Genomic DNA, 14,895 nt, shown 5'->3' with positions numbered 1-14,895 from the left:
CGCGGCGCGTCATCATGCGCAGAATCTTTCCAAAAACAACAGGAGCCAAAAAAACCAGAGTTCGGGTCTGAAACGCACTTTCTCCCGGTTCTGTGCAGCGGGGCATGGGTGCACATTCTCCCCCGGGCCCCTGCACCTCCTCCCCGGGCACATCCAGGCTCCTCCAGCCCCTCACAGCTTTAACACACACTCTGGAAATCAGGATTTGACCCTTTTTTCCACCAAAATCACATTTAAAGAGACGGTTTCATGGTTTAAAGGAGGAGAAATGTTTTCACAACAACAGAAGAAGAAGAAATAAATGATATTTCTATTCTATAAATGTTTATGGAACAATTTCAGTGTTTTATCTAAAATTCAAGCACTTTTCAAACCTTAAAAACACGAAATTAAGCTTTTTCTAGGATTTCAAGCACCTGCACACACACACACACACACACACACACACACACACACACAGACACACAGACACACACAGACACACAGAGAGACACACACACAAACACACAGAGACACACACAAACACAGACACACACACACACAGAGACACACACACACACACACACACACACAGACACACACACACACACAGAGACACACACACAGACACACACACACAAACACACACACACAGACACACAGAGACACAGACACACACACACACACACACACAGACACAAACAGACACACACAAACACAGACACAGAGACACACACACATACACAGACACACAGAGACACAGACACACACACACACACACACACACACAGACACACACACACAGACACACACACAAACACAGACACACACACACACACGGACACACATACACACAGACACACACACACATACACACAGACACACACACACACAGACACACACACACAGAGACACACACGCACACACACACAGAGACACACACGCACACACAAAGAGACACACACACACACACACACACACACACACACACAGAGACACACACACACACAGACAGAGACACACACACACACACAGACACACACACACACACAGAGAGACACACACACACACACCCACAGAAACACACACACACACAGAGAGAGAGAGACACACACACACACACACACACACACACACACACACACACACAGATGTATTAAATATAAACAATCAAATTTAGAAAACTGTACATTTGGAATGAAAAATCCATTTAAAGTGTTTTTATTGTCATTTATTTTGATATAATTGAATCTCTTTATATCTTCTTTTATTTATTTACATATTTCAGCCTCAATAAGATCAGATTTTCATTTTTTAGACTTTTCTTTATTAAAGCAGCAAAGTGGATAAAAAACAAACAAGAAGCATCAATAAAAAACAATAAAAACAATAAAATATGAAAAATAAAAACACGGGGAAACAAAAGTTCATAAATAATCAAATCATCATTAAATAAATAAACAATATTTCACACTTTATCATCTGTTTTATGTGTAATTTCATGTGTTTACGCGTGATAACTGTTCCACCCCTGCTGTGAACTTCATCTCCCTGAGTCCCTTGCGGCGGCGCTGACGTCACACTCCCGCGCCCCGCCGCGTCGTCGCATCGTCCGCGGTTATTCCGTTAAATTAGCGACGTTTCCCGAGGCACGCGGCGTTTGAGAGCAGGATGGGTCCCGTAGAGGTAAATTATTAATATTAATAATTATTATTATTAATAAACTCAACACAATTAATCACATTTACACTGAACCCGCTCCGCTTTGTGTTGATACGCGACCAGACTGCATTCAGAATTCTGCTAATTTAAGGTTTTTATGCTTATTTATTAAAATCTTTAAATATCTAAACACATTAAAACACATTAACATTATAAAGAGACTCTTCTGGTGAATTCGGCTCCTGTGTGAATAAGTTATAACACGATAAAAGACTGTTAAAGTGAATGAGTTTGGACCAAACTCCGTTCAGATTTCAGCTAATTTCCCATTTTCCTGCTCATTCATTAAAACGTTCACACAGTTTAACTTTAATTTAAACACATTTCTATGTTTAAGAGTCAGTTCTGAATAATTCTGCTGTTGCTTAAATAAGTTTTAATCAAGTTTCAGGTTAAAAAATCCACTTTTCTGTCTGTTGGTCTTTAGAGGAAGTGAGCGCTGCAGACCAGACTCCGTTCAGAATTCTGCTAATTTAATGTTTTTGTGCTTATAAATTAAAATCTTTAAATATCTAAACACATTAAAACACATGAACATGATAAAGAGACACTCCTGGTGAATTCGGCTCCTGTGTGAATAAGTTATAACACGTAAAAAGACTCTTAAAGTGAATGAATCCTGACTTGTGTTGTTGCTGTTTAGACCAAACTCTGCTCAGATTTCTGCTGATTTCATGTTTTTTTTTGTTTATCAGGAGAAAACTCTGAAAGTTGAACAAATGTAAACACAAACATGTTAAAGAGACAGTTCCGGTGAATTCGGCTGCTGATTAAATCCGTTATAAGTTCATAAGCAGCAGGATTAATGTGAATAAACCCACTGAGTGGAGCTTCAGACTCGTGTGTTGAATATAATCTTGTGGTTGATTCAGTTGTGTGTTATTTGACTCCGTGAGGACGTTAAAGTCACTTCTCAGGGCGGCAGCAGCTCAGTCCACAGGTGACTGGGCTGGGAACCGGAGGGTCGCTGGTTCGAGTCCCTGTGTGTGGACCATGTATGGAGTGTGGACTGGTGGCTGCAGAGGTGCCAGTTCATCTCTTGGGCACTGCCGAGATGCTGTTGAGCACGGCACTGAACCCCCAACTGCTCAGGGCGCTGGTCACAGGCAGCCCCCTCACTCTGACATCTCTCCTTAATTGCATTACACTCTCACACACACTCACTCACTCACACACTCTCACACGCTCACACACACACACACATAAACGCACACACTCAGGCTCACACACTCACACACACACACTCACTCACACACTCTCACACGCACAGGCTCACACACTCACACACACACACTCACACACACACACTCACTCACACACTCTCACACGCACAGGCTCACACACTCACACACACACACACACACACTCACACACACACACACACATAAACACACACTCAGGCTCACACACTCACACACACACACTCACTCACTCACACACACTCACTCTCACACACACACACACACTCAGAGCTGCTGCAGACTCTCCTGACTCCGTCCTGCACACACACACACACACACACACACACTCAGAGCTGCTGCAGACGCTCCTGACTCCGTCCTGTCGTCCTGCAGCTCCTCCACATGTCCGTCTTCTCCCAGAGCTTCTCTCCCTGCGGACGCTTCCTGGCAGCTGGGAACAACTACGGGGAGATCGCCGTGTTCAGGTTCGAACCCCGCGCCCGCCGCCACCACGTCTGTCACCATAACAACAATAATAAACTTATTAATAATGATTGTGTTTGTGTTGCAGCCTGTCTGCGGCTCTGAGTCCAGACGCCACCGCACTGAGTCAGAAACCCGTCCTGACCTTCACAGGTGTGTGTGTGTGTGTGTGTGTGTGTGTGTGTGTCTGCCTGTGTGTGTGTGTCTGCCTGTGTGTGTGTGTGTACTAACACCTGCGCTCCTCCTCCAGCTCACGACGGCCCCGTCTTCGCGCTCCTCTCCACCGACTGTCGCCTCCTGAGCGCCGGGAACGGAGAGATCAGCTGCTGGAGCTGGAGCGAGCTCATCAAGAAGGTGCCGGCGCTCCCACGACAAACCACGACAAACGGGAACACGCGTTCTTACGTTAGATCGGACGTTCACCTGCTCAGCTTTAGTCGCAGACTTTTGTTTTTATGCGAGGAGCCAGAAAACAAAACAAACACATGTCGAAAATTTGCGACTTTAGCCTCTAAATGTTACGACTTTAGCCTCTAAATGTTACGACTCTAGCCTCTAAATGTTACGACTTTAGCCTCTAAATGTTACGACTTTAGTCTCTAAATGTTACGACTTTAGCCTCTAAATGTTACGACTTTAGCCTCTAAATGTTGCGACTTTAGCCTCTAAATGTTACGACTTTAGTCTCTAAATCTTACGACTTTAGTCTTTAAATGTTACGACTTTAGTCTCTAAATGTTACGACTTTAGTCTCTAAATGTTACGACTTTAGTCTCTAAATGTTGCGACTTTAGTCTCTAAATGTTACGACATTAGTCTCTAAACGTTACGACTTTAGCCTCTAAATGTTGCGACTTTAGTCTGTAAATGTTACGACTTTAGTCTCTAAATGTTACGACATTAGTCTCTAAACGTTACGACTTTAGTCTCTAAATCTTACGACTTTAGTCTTTAAATGTTACGACTTTAGTCTCTAAATGTTACGACTTTAGTCTCTAAATGTTACGACTTTAGTCTCTAAATGTTACGACTTTAGTCTCTAAATCTTACGACTTTAGTCTTTAAATGTTACGACTTTAGTCTTTAAATGTTACGACTTTAGTCTCTAAATGTTACGACTTTAGTCTCTAAATGTCGCGACTTTAGTCTTTAAATGTTACGACTTTAGTCTTTAAATGTTACGACTTTAGTCTCTAAATGTTACGACTTTAGTCTCTAAATGTTACGACTTTAGTCTCTAAATGTTACGACTTTAGCCTCTAAATGTTACGACTTTAGTCTCTAAATGTTGCGACTTTAGTCTCTAAATGTTACGACTTTAGTCTCTAAATGTTACGACTTTAATCTCTAAATGTTACGACTTTAGTCTCTAAATGTTGCGACTTTAGTCTCTAAATGTTGCGACTTTAGTCTCTAAATGTTGCGACTTTAGTCTCTAAATGTTGCGACTTTAGTCTCTAAATGTTGCGACTTTAGTCTGTAAATGTTACGACTTTAGTCTCTAAATGTTGCGACTTTAGTCTGTAAATGTTACGACTTTAATCTCTAAATGTTACGACTTTAGTCTTTAAATGTTACGACTTTAGTCTCTAAATGTTACGACTTTAGCCTCTAAATGTCGCGACTTTAGTCTGTAAATGTTGCGACTTTAGTCTCTAAATGTTGCGACTTTAGTCTGTAAATGTTACGACTTTAGTCTCTAAATGTTGCGACTTTAGTCTCTAAATGTTACGACTTTAGTCTTTAAATGTTACGACTTTAGTCTCTAAATGTTACGACTTTAATCTCTAAATGTTACGACTTTAGTCTCTAAATGTTACGACTTTAGTCTCTAAATGTTACGACTTTAGTCTTTAAATGTTGCGACTTTAGTCTCTAAATGTTACGACTTTAGTCTCTAAATGTTACGACTTTAGCCTGTAAATGTTACGACTTTAGTCTCTAAATGTTACGACTTTAGTCTGTAAATGTTACGACTTTAGTCTCTAAATGTTGCGACTTTAGTCTCTAAATGTTGCGACTTTAGTCTCTAAATGTTGCGACTTTAGTCTCTAAATGTTACGACTTTAGTCTCTAAATGTTACGACTTTAGTCTCTAAATGTTGCGACTTTAGTCTCTAAATGTTGCGACTTTAGTCTGTAAATGTTACGACTTTAGTCTCTAAATGTTGCGACTTTAGTCTCTAAATGTTACGACTTTAGTCTCTAAATGTTACGACTTTAGCCTCTAAATGTTACGACTTTAGTCTCTAAATGTTACGACTTTAGTCTCTAAATGTTACGACTTTAGCCTCAAAGTTACGACTTTGTTTACGATCGTTTCCGAGAGCCATGAGTTGATTTTTTTTGTCGTTTTTTAACGTTTGTCACGTATTTGACGTAAATGTTGGACTCTCGTTTCCGCAGAACGTCAAATCTCTGTGGACGAAGAGGCCGAACTACAAGTGAGACTCTTTGTTTCTGTCGTCATTCGTCCGAAGTTCTGACGAACGAACAGAACGAGCGCTGACGCAGGTTTGTGTCCTCAGGTCCAGTCTGGAGATCCCCGAGATCAACGCCATGGCCCTGAACCCCCGGGTGAGACCAGACCCCCGACAGAGACCAGACCCCTGACAGGGACCAGACCCCTGACAGAGACCAGACCCCCGACAGAGACCAGACCCCTGACAGGGACCAGACCCCCGACAGGGACCAGACCCCTGACAGAGACCAGACCCCCGACAGGGACCAGACCCCCGACAGGGACCAGACCCCTGACAGAGACCAGACCCCCAACAGGGACCAGACCCCCGACAGGGACCAGACCCCCGACAGGGACCAGACCCCCGACAGGGACCAGACCCCTGACAGAGACCAGACCCCCGACAGGGACCAGACCCCTGACAGGGACCAGACCCCTGACAGAGACCAGACCCCCGACAGAGACCAGACCCCCGACAGAGACCAGACCCCTGACAGAGACCAGACCCCCGACAGAGACCAGACCCCCGACAGAGACCAGACCCCTGACAGGGACCAGACCCCCGACAGAGACCAGACCCCTGACAGAGACCAGACCCCTGACAGAGACCAGACCCCCGACAGGGACCAGACCCCTGACAGGGACCAGACCCCTGACAGAGACCAGACCCCCGACAGAGACCAGACCCCCGACAGGGACCAGACCCCCCTGACAGAGACCAGACCCCCGACAGGGACCAGACCCCTGACAGAGACCAGACCCCCGACAGGGACCAGACCCCTGACAGGGACCAGACCCCTGACAGAGACCAGACCCCTGACAGAGACCAGACCCCTGACAGGGACCAGACCCCCGACAGGGACCAGACCCCCGACAGGGACCAGACCCCCGACAGAGACCAGACCCCTGACAGGGACCAGACCCCTGACAGGGACCAGACCCCCGACAGGGACCAGACCCCCGACAGAGACCAGACCCCCGACAGAGACCAGACCCCTGACAGGGACCAGACCCCTGACAGGGACCAGACCCCCGACAGAGACCAGACCCCCGACAGGGACCAGACCCCCGACAGAGACCAGACCCCCGACAGAGACCAGACCCCTGACAGGGACCAGACCCCTGACAGAGACCAGACACCTGACAGGGACCAGACCCCCGACAGGGACCAGACCCCTGACAGAGACCAGACCCCCGACAGAGACCAGACCCCTGACAGGGAGCAGACCCCCGACAGAGACCAGACCCCCGACAGAGACCAGACCCCCGACAGAGACCAGACCCCCGACAGGGACCAGACCCCCGACAGAGACCTGACCCCCGACAGGGAGCAGACCCCCGACAGGGACCAGACCCCCGACAGGGACCAGACCCCCGACAGGGACCAGACCCCTGACAGAGACCAGACCCCCGACAGGGACCAGACCCCCGACAGGGACCAGACCCCCGACAGGGACCAGACCCCCGACAGAGACCAGACCCCCGACAGAGACCAGACCCCCGACAGAGACCAGACCCCCGACAGGGACCAGACCCCCGACAGGGACCAGACCCCCGACAGGGACCAGACCCCCGACAGAGACCAGACCCCCGACAGAGACCAGACCCCCGACAGAGACCAGACCCCCGACAGAGACCAGACCCCCGACAGGGACCAGACCCCCGACAGAGACCAGACCCCCGACAGGGACCAGACCCCTGACAGAGACCAGACCCCTGACAGAGACCAGACCTCCTCCACCATCTGTCCATAAACATGATGAATGTAGCGCTGGTGTACCTGAGGGTGGTTGCCGTGGTCACAGTGGTTACCGTGGTTACCGTGGTGCTGACGTCTGCCGCTCTCTGTCTCCAGGACAACAGTCTGGTCGCCGGGGGAGGAGACAACAACGTGCACGTCCTGGACCTGGAGCACGGCGTCTTCAAGGTCAGTCAGGGTCACCACTTCCTGTCTGAGGCGTGACATCATCACTGTTACCCCAGTGTCACCCCACTGTCACCCCAGTGTCACCCCACTGTCACCCCACTGTCACGCCACTGTCACCCCGGTGTTACCCCACTGTCACCCCGGTGTTACCCCACTGTCACCCCGGTGTTACCCCACTGTCACCCCAGTGTTACCCCACTGTCACCCCAGTGTCACCCCACTGTCGCCCCACTGTCGCCCCACTGTCGCCCCAGTGTTACCCCAGTGTCACCCCAGTGTTACCCCAGTGTTACCCCAGTGTTACCCCAGTGTCACCCCAGTGTCACCCCACTGTCACCCCAGTGTCACCCCACTGTTACCCCAGTGTTACCCCAGTGTTACCCCACTGTCACCCCAGTGTTACCCCAGTGTCGCCCCACTGTTACCCCAGTGTCACCCCAGTGTTACCCCATTGTCGCCCCACTGTTACCCCACTGTTACCCCAGTGTCACCCCAGTGTTACCCCAGTGTCGCCCCACTGTCACCCCACTGTTACCCCAGTGTCGCCCCACTGTTACCCCACTGTTACCCCAGTGTCGCCCCACTGTTACCCCACTGTTACCCCAGTGTCGCCCCACTGTTACCCCACTGTCACCCCAGTGTCACCCCACTGTCACCCCACTGTTACCCCAGTGTCGCCCCACTGTTACCCCAGTGTCGCCCCACTGTTACCCCAGTGTCACCCCAGTGTCGCCCCACTGTTACCCCACTGTCACCCCAGTGTTACCCCAGTGTCGCCCCACTGTTACCCCAGTGTCGCCCCACTGTTACCCCACTGTCACCCCACTGTCACCCCACTGTCACCCCACTGTTGCCCCACTGTTACCCCAGTGTCGCCCCACTGTTACCCCAGTGTCGCCCCACTGTTACCCCACTGTCACCCCACTGTCACCCCAGTGTCACCCCACTGTCACCCCAGTGTCGCCCCACTGTTACCCCAGTGTCACCCCAGTGTCACCCCACTGTCACCCCAGTGTCGCCCCACTGTTACCCCACTGTCACCCCACTGTCACCCCACTGTTGCCCCACCTCACACCCCTTTGTGCCCCAGGCGGTGCTGCAGGGTCACTCGGACTACGTGCACTGTGTGAGCGTGAGGGAGCGGGAGGCGGAGGTCCTGTCGGGGGGGGAGGACGGAGCCGTCAGGGTGTGGGGTGAGTCACGGCGGCCATTTTGTTTCTGCTCCGTTTGTTTTTGTTCTGAATATTAATAAAGTTTTTGTTTCACAGACACGAGAACGAGTCAGAGCGTGCACTGCATCGACGTGCACAAGTACGAGGTGAGAGCACACACACACTCACACACACACACACACGGAGACACGCACGCGCACACACACACACACAGAGACACACACACACACACACACAGAGACACACACAGACACACACACACAGACACACACACACTCTCTCTCACACACACACACTCTCTCTCACACACACACACACACACACACACACAGACACACAGAGACGCACACACACACAGACACACGCGCACACACACACACACACACACACAGAGACACACGCACAGAGACACACTCACACACACAGAGACACACACGCACACACACACACGCACACACACTCTCGCACACACACTCTCGCTCTCACACACATACACTCTCACACACACACACAGAGACACACACACACACACACACTCTCTCTCTCTCTGGTGTGTTGCAGGTGTGTGCGCGGCCTCACCTCGGTAAATGGATCAGCTGTTTGACGACGGACTCCGACTGGATGGTGAGAGACGTGTGTGTGTGTGTGATTAGAGCAGGAGGGTAGATTACCCATGATGCTTCACTGTGCGGCTTGTCTCTCAGCTGTGTGGCGGGGGTCCGTCTCTGTCGCTGTGGCACCTGCGCTCCATGTCGCCCACCTCCGTCTTCCCTCTGAGTGGCTGCCAGAGACAGGCGGCGTTCTACCAGGACATGGTGAGAGCGAGGACGACGGGTCAGGGTCCGTGTGTTTGATGCCGGGGCGGCAGCACGCTCACACGCTTCTTCTTCTCCTCCTCCTCCCTTAGATCCTGGCAGTGGGCGACGGCCCGTCCGTGTCCCACTGCCTGTTGGGCGGCGAGGTCAAAGCTCAGATCCCGTGCACTCCTCAGAGTCTGAACACGCTGCAGCTCAACACCAACAGCACCGAGCACCGGGTGAGTCCCTGAAGGCATCACGGCGGCGACCACGAGGGCGGGCGACATCTACTAGGGGGGGAGGGGTCCACGAGAGAGGGAGGCGTCCACGAGAGAGGGAGGGAGGCGTCTACGAGGGGGGCGGCGTCTACGAGGGGGGGGGGGGCGACTACGAGGGGGGGAGGGGTCCACGAGAGAGGGAGGCGTCCACGAGGGCGGGCGACATCTACGAGGGGGGGAGGCGTCCGAGAGGGGGGGAGGCGTCCACGAGGGCGGGAGGCGTCCGAGAGGGGGGGAGGCGTCCACGAGGGCGGGAGGCGTCCGAGAGGGGGGGAGGCGTCCACGAGGGCGGGCGACATCTACGAGGGGGGGAGGCGTCCACGAGGGCGGGCGACATCTACGAGGGAGGGAGGCGTCCGAGAGGGGGGGAGGCGTCCACGAGGGCGGGCGACATCTACGAGGGGGGGAGGCGTCCACGAGGGCGGGAGGCGTCCGAGAGGGGGGGAGGCGTCCACGAGGGCGGGCGACATCTACGAGGGGGGGAGGCGTCCACGAGGGCGGGAGGCGTCCGAGAGGGGGGGAGGCGTCCACGAGGGCGGGCGACATCTACGAGGGGGGGAGGCGTCTACGAGGGCGGGCGACATCTACGAGGGAGGGAGGCGTCCACGAGGGGGGGAGGGCGGCGACCACGAGGGCGGGCGACATCTACGAGGGCGGGAGGGAGGGAGGGGGGAGTCTAAGAGGGCGTTCACTCTCAGGACGCCGTCCTCGTGGATAAAAACAGGGCTACGTTTGTTTGATCAGACGCCGTTTGAGAGCGCAGCATGAAAAACCTCCTCACGTCTTTAATTCATCATGTTGGTTTTGTGTGTGTGTGTGTGTGTGTGTGTGTGTGTGTGTGTGTGTGTGTGTGTGTGTGTGTGTGTGTGTGTGTGTGTGTGTGTGTGTGTGTGTGTGTGTGTGTGTGTGTGTGTGTGTGTGTGTGTGTGTGTGTGTGTGTGTGTGTGTGTCTCAGGTGCTGACGGTGGGGGGGGGCAGCGATCACATCGACGTCTTCACAAATTTGTCGTATAAAACTTTTTCTCTGAGTTTCTGAATTTTTTTTTGCTTCCTGTGACCCGCCAAAATAAAAGTCTGTGTTTATGACGTGAAATGTGTTTGAAATAAAATCAATAAAAACAGTTTCTGTTTTTAAAAGATTCTTTATTTATTTATTTATTTTCGTCTTTAAATGTTTTTATATTTAATAAGAAACAAAAGGAAACAGTTTATTTGTTTATTTATTTACTTTCAAATTTCCATTTTATTAATATTTTAAATATATAAAAATATTTAAAACATTAATAAATTAAATTTGGGAATAATTAAAATTAATCGTATTTACTTTCAAATTTTCCATTTTATTGTTTTAAATGTATATAAATATAAATATATGTATTTATATATAAAACATTAATAATAAATAAATTGGAAAATTATTAATAAAGTTTATTCTCTTTATTTACTTTGAAATTTTCCATTTTATGTTTTTATTATAAATATAAAATATATTTTTGTGTAAAACATTAATAATAAATAAACTGGGAATTAAATTAATAAAGTTAATATTTATTTACCTTTAAATTTTTGGATGTTTTAACTTTAATTTTAAATATTTTATATTAATATAAAAACATCCAAAAACCAAATGTGTGAAACATAAATAATAAATAAATTATGGAGTTAATTTTAAAATAAACGTGTTTATTTATTTTCCTTTGACTTTTTTAGTTTAAATATAAAAAATAAAAACGTTTAAAAAAGTTTCACCAAAAGAGTTTGAACGTTAAACTTTATATTTATATTTTTATACAGTAAATAAATATAAATATATATAAAGTTTAAATACTGTATAAATGTGTTTGTTTGCTATAAAAATATATAAATGATAAAACTTTAAATATATTTTTATAGCAAACAAACAAGAAAACTATAAATAAAGTTTTATTATAGAATAAATTTAAAATGAATAAAAAATAACATGTTTAGTAATAAACATGTTTTTAATTATACAATATAACTTTATTTATATAAATAAATATAAAGTTCTATGAATGTAGAATATTTTTAAAAATAATAATAAATATATAAAAACATGTTTAAATATAAATAAACAAGTTAGATAATTTATAAACATGAAAATTAAATTTAAAAAAAATAACAAATGTATAAACAAGCAAAATAAATATAAAAACATGTTTCAATATAAATAAAAATAAAGTTAAATAAATAAAGAATATTTTTAATAATAAGAAATGTAAATTAGATTAAATGCAGTTTAAATATAAAGTTATATAAAATATAAATAAATGTTTAAATATAAAGTTATATAAAATATAAATAAATGTTTAAATATAAAGTTATATAAATTTATAAAAACATGTTTAAATATAAAATAAAACCATAAATGTAAAGTTTTATTAAATTTAAATAATTTATAATATTTTTTTAACGTGTTGAAATAAAAAGTCGTCGAGTTTCAGATTTTTAAAAAGTTCAACTCAAAAGTTTATTTATGAAAAAAATACATTTATGTTTCTCTTCTTCTTCTTTTCTGTGGTACAAAACGACGTCACCCCGACAGGAAGTCCTCCAGCGAGGTGCGTTCAGGAGCAGGGGAGACTTCAGGAGAAACGACACTTTAGTTTATTTACAGCGCGAGGACCCACAATGCACCAGGGCTGAGGGGCGTTCAGGGACCCACAATGCACCAGGGCTGCGGGGCGTTCAGGGACCCACAGTGCACCAGGGCTGCGGGCGTTCAGGGACCCACAGTGCACCAGGGCAGAGGGGCGTTCAGGGACCCACAATGCACCAGGGCTGCGGGGCGTTCAGGGACCCACACTGCACCAGGGCTGCGGGGCGTTCAGGGACCCACAATGCACCAGGGCTGAGGGGCGTTCAGGGACCCAGGGGCGTTCAGGGACCAGGGGCGTTCAGGGACCAGGGGCGTTCAGGGACCAGGGGCGTTCAGGGACCCGGGGCGTTCAGGGACCCGGGGCGTTCAGGGACCAGGGGCGCTCAGGGACCAGGGGCGTTCAGGGACCAGGGGCGTTCAGGGACCAGGGGCGTTCAGGGACCCGGGGCGTTCAGGGACCCGGGGCGTTCAGGGACCAGGGGCGTTCAGGGACCCGGGGCGTTCAGGGACCCGGGGCGTTCAGGGACCAGGGGCGTTCAGGGACCCGGGGCGTTCAGGGACCAGGGGCGTTCAGGGACCAGGGGCGTTCAGGGACCCGGGGCATTCAGGGACCAGGGGCGTTCAGGGACCCGGGGCGTTCAGGGACCAGGGGCGTTCAGGGACCAGGGGCGTTCAGGGACCCGGGGCATTCAGGGACCAGGGGCGTTCAGGGACCCGGGGCGTTCAGGGACCAGGGGCGTTCAGGGACCAGGGGCGTTCAGGGACCAGGGGCGTTCAGGGACCAGGGGCGTTCAGGGACCAGGGGCGTTCAGGGACCAGGGGCGTTCAGGGACCAGGGGCGTTCAGGGACGAGGGGCGTTCAGGGACCAGGGGCGTTCAGGGACCAGGGGCGTTCAGGGCTTATTTATTTATTCATTTATTTATTTTTTTGTTTGTTTTTCGTTTTAATAAAATTTATTAAATCTTATGAAATTAATTTTTTCTTTATTTGTTTTAAATATTGAAATGTTTGAAACTCGGCTGTAGACAGGTGGGTTACTGTGTCACAGGCGGTGGGCGGGGCCTCAGGCGGCGCTGGCGGTGGTGGTGGGCGGGGCCTCAGGCGGCGGACAGGCAGGCCTGGCGGTGGCGGTGGTGGTGGGCGGGCCTCAGGCGGCGGACAGGCAGGCCTGGCGGTGGTGGCGGTGGGCGGGGCCTCAGGCGGTGGTGGTGGTGGTGGTGGGCGGGGCCTCAGGTGGTGGGCGGGGCCTCAGGCGGCGGACAGGCAGGCCTGGCGGACGCTCTGGGCCCACGTGTTGAGCAGCTCCGTCACTGAGTGCTTGTCGGGGAGCTGCAGCAGCTTGGACGTCATGTTCCTGTGCACCGTCTGCAGGAAGCTGTTGGCACCTGTGGGGGGGGGGCACACAGTGATGAGGTCATCACAGGTCATGACATCATCAAGCATCAGTAAACAGGTAGAGAACACGGAGCAGGAGGGGGAGGGGCGTCTCACCGTACTGGTCCCCGTCGTCGGCCCAGTACGGACTCTGGTCCGGGTAATCGGCAGGAACGCTGAGCTGCAGAGGAGGAACGCTGGGGAGGTTCTTATCATCTGAGGACGACAACAACAACAACAACAAACAGGTCAACAACAACAACAACAACAAACAGAACAACAACAACAACAAACAGGTCAACAACAACAACAACAAACAGGTCAACAACAACACACAGGTCAACAACAACAACAAACAGGTCAACAACAACAAACAGAACAACAACAGCAAACAGGTCAACAACAACAACAACAAACAGTCAACAACAACAACAACAACAACAAACAGGTCAACAACAACAACAACAAACAGGTCAACAACAACAAACAGGTCAACAACAACAAACAGGTCAACAAGAACAACAAACAGGTCAACAACAACAACAAACAGGTCAACAACAACAAACAGGTCAACAACAACACAACAAACAGTCAACAACAACAACAACAGGTCAACAACAACAACAAACAGGTCAACAACAAACAGGTCAACAACAAACAGTCAACAACAACAACAAACAGGTCAACAACAACAACAAACAGGTCAACAACAACAAACAGGTCAACAACAACAAACAGGTCACAACAACAAACAAACTTACTTCCTCCCTCCTTCCCTTACTTCCTCCCTCCCTCCCTTACTCCTCCTCCCTTACTTCCTCCCCCTCCCAACCCAACAACCAACCCACCACAACCAACCCACCACCCCAACCAACCACCCCAACCAACCACCACCAACCCAAC

At 48.8% G+C, this 14,895-nt stretch overlaps 2 protein-coding genes across 2 annotated transcripts in view; one reads left to right on the top strand and one right to left on the bottom strand.

Annotated features, from left to right (window-relative positions):
* The first annotated feature begins 1,572 nt into the window (after positions 1–1,572).
* On the top strand, positions 1,573–11,062 carry thoc6 (THO complex 6). The gene is made up of 13 exons (XM_083941003.1): positions 1,573–1,665; positions 3,276–3,367; positions 3,454–3,518; positions 3,616–3,719; positions 5,772–5,809; positions 5,894–5,942; positions 7,682–7,753; positions 8,844–8,946; positions 9,022–9,071; positions 9,487–9,549; positions 9,630–9,740; positions 9,833–9,961; positions 10,956–11,062. The coding sequence occupies exons 1-13, from the start codon at positions 1,651–1,653 to the stop codon at positions 11,034–11,036; spliced, it is 972 nt and encodes a 323-aa protein (XP_083797129.1). The 5' UTR covers positions 1,573–1,650; the 3' UTR covers positions 11,037–11,062.
* A 1,401-nt stretch (positions 11,063–12,463) lies between these two features.
* Positions 12,464–14,895, bottom strand: part of LOC310966414 (mediator of RNA polymerase II transcription subunit 15-like) — a gene marked incomplete at its 5' end in the record, with an annotated part of 4,986 nt that continues 2,554 nt past the window's right edge. The window contains 2 exons of the mRNA XM_083941004.1: positions 12,464–14,003; positions 14,110–14,208. Of these exons, the coding sequence (XP_083797130.1) occupies positions 13,867–14,003; positions 14,110–14,208 (236 nt within the window). The remainder of the gene's footprint in view (positions 14,004–14,109; positions 14,209–14,895) is intronic.

This window comes from Echiichthys vipera, assembly GCF_963691815.1.
Source record: "Echiichthys vipera genome assembly, contig: SCAFFOLD_85, whole genome shotgun sequence".
In the NCBI taxonomy this organism is placed as follows: Eukaryota; Metazoa; Chordata; class Actinopteri; order Perciformes; family Trachinidae; genus Echiichthys; species Echiichthys vipera.
This window is presented reverse-complemented; position numbering and strand designations above follow the sequence as displayed.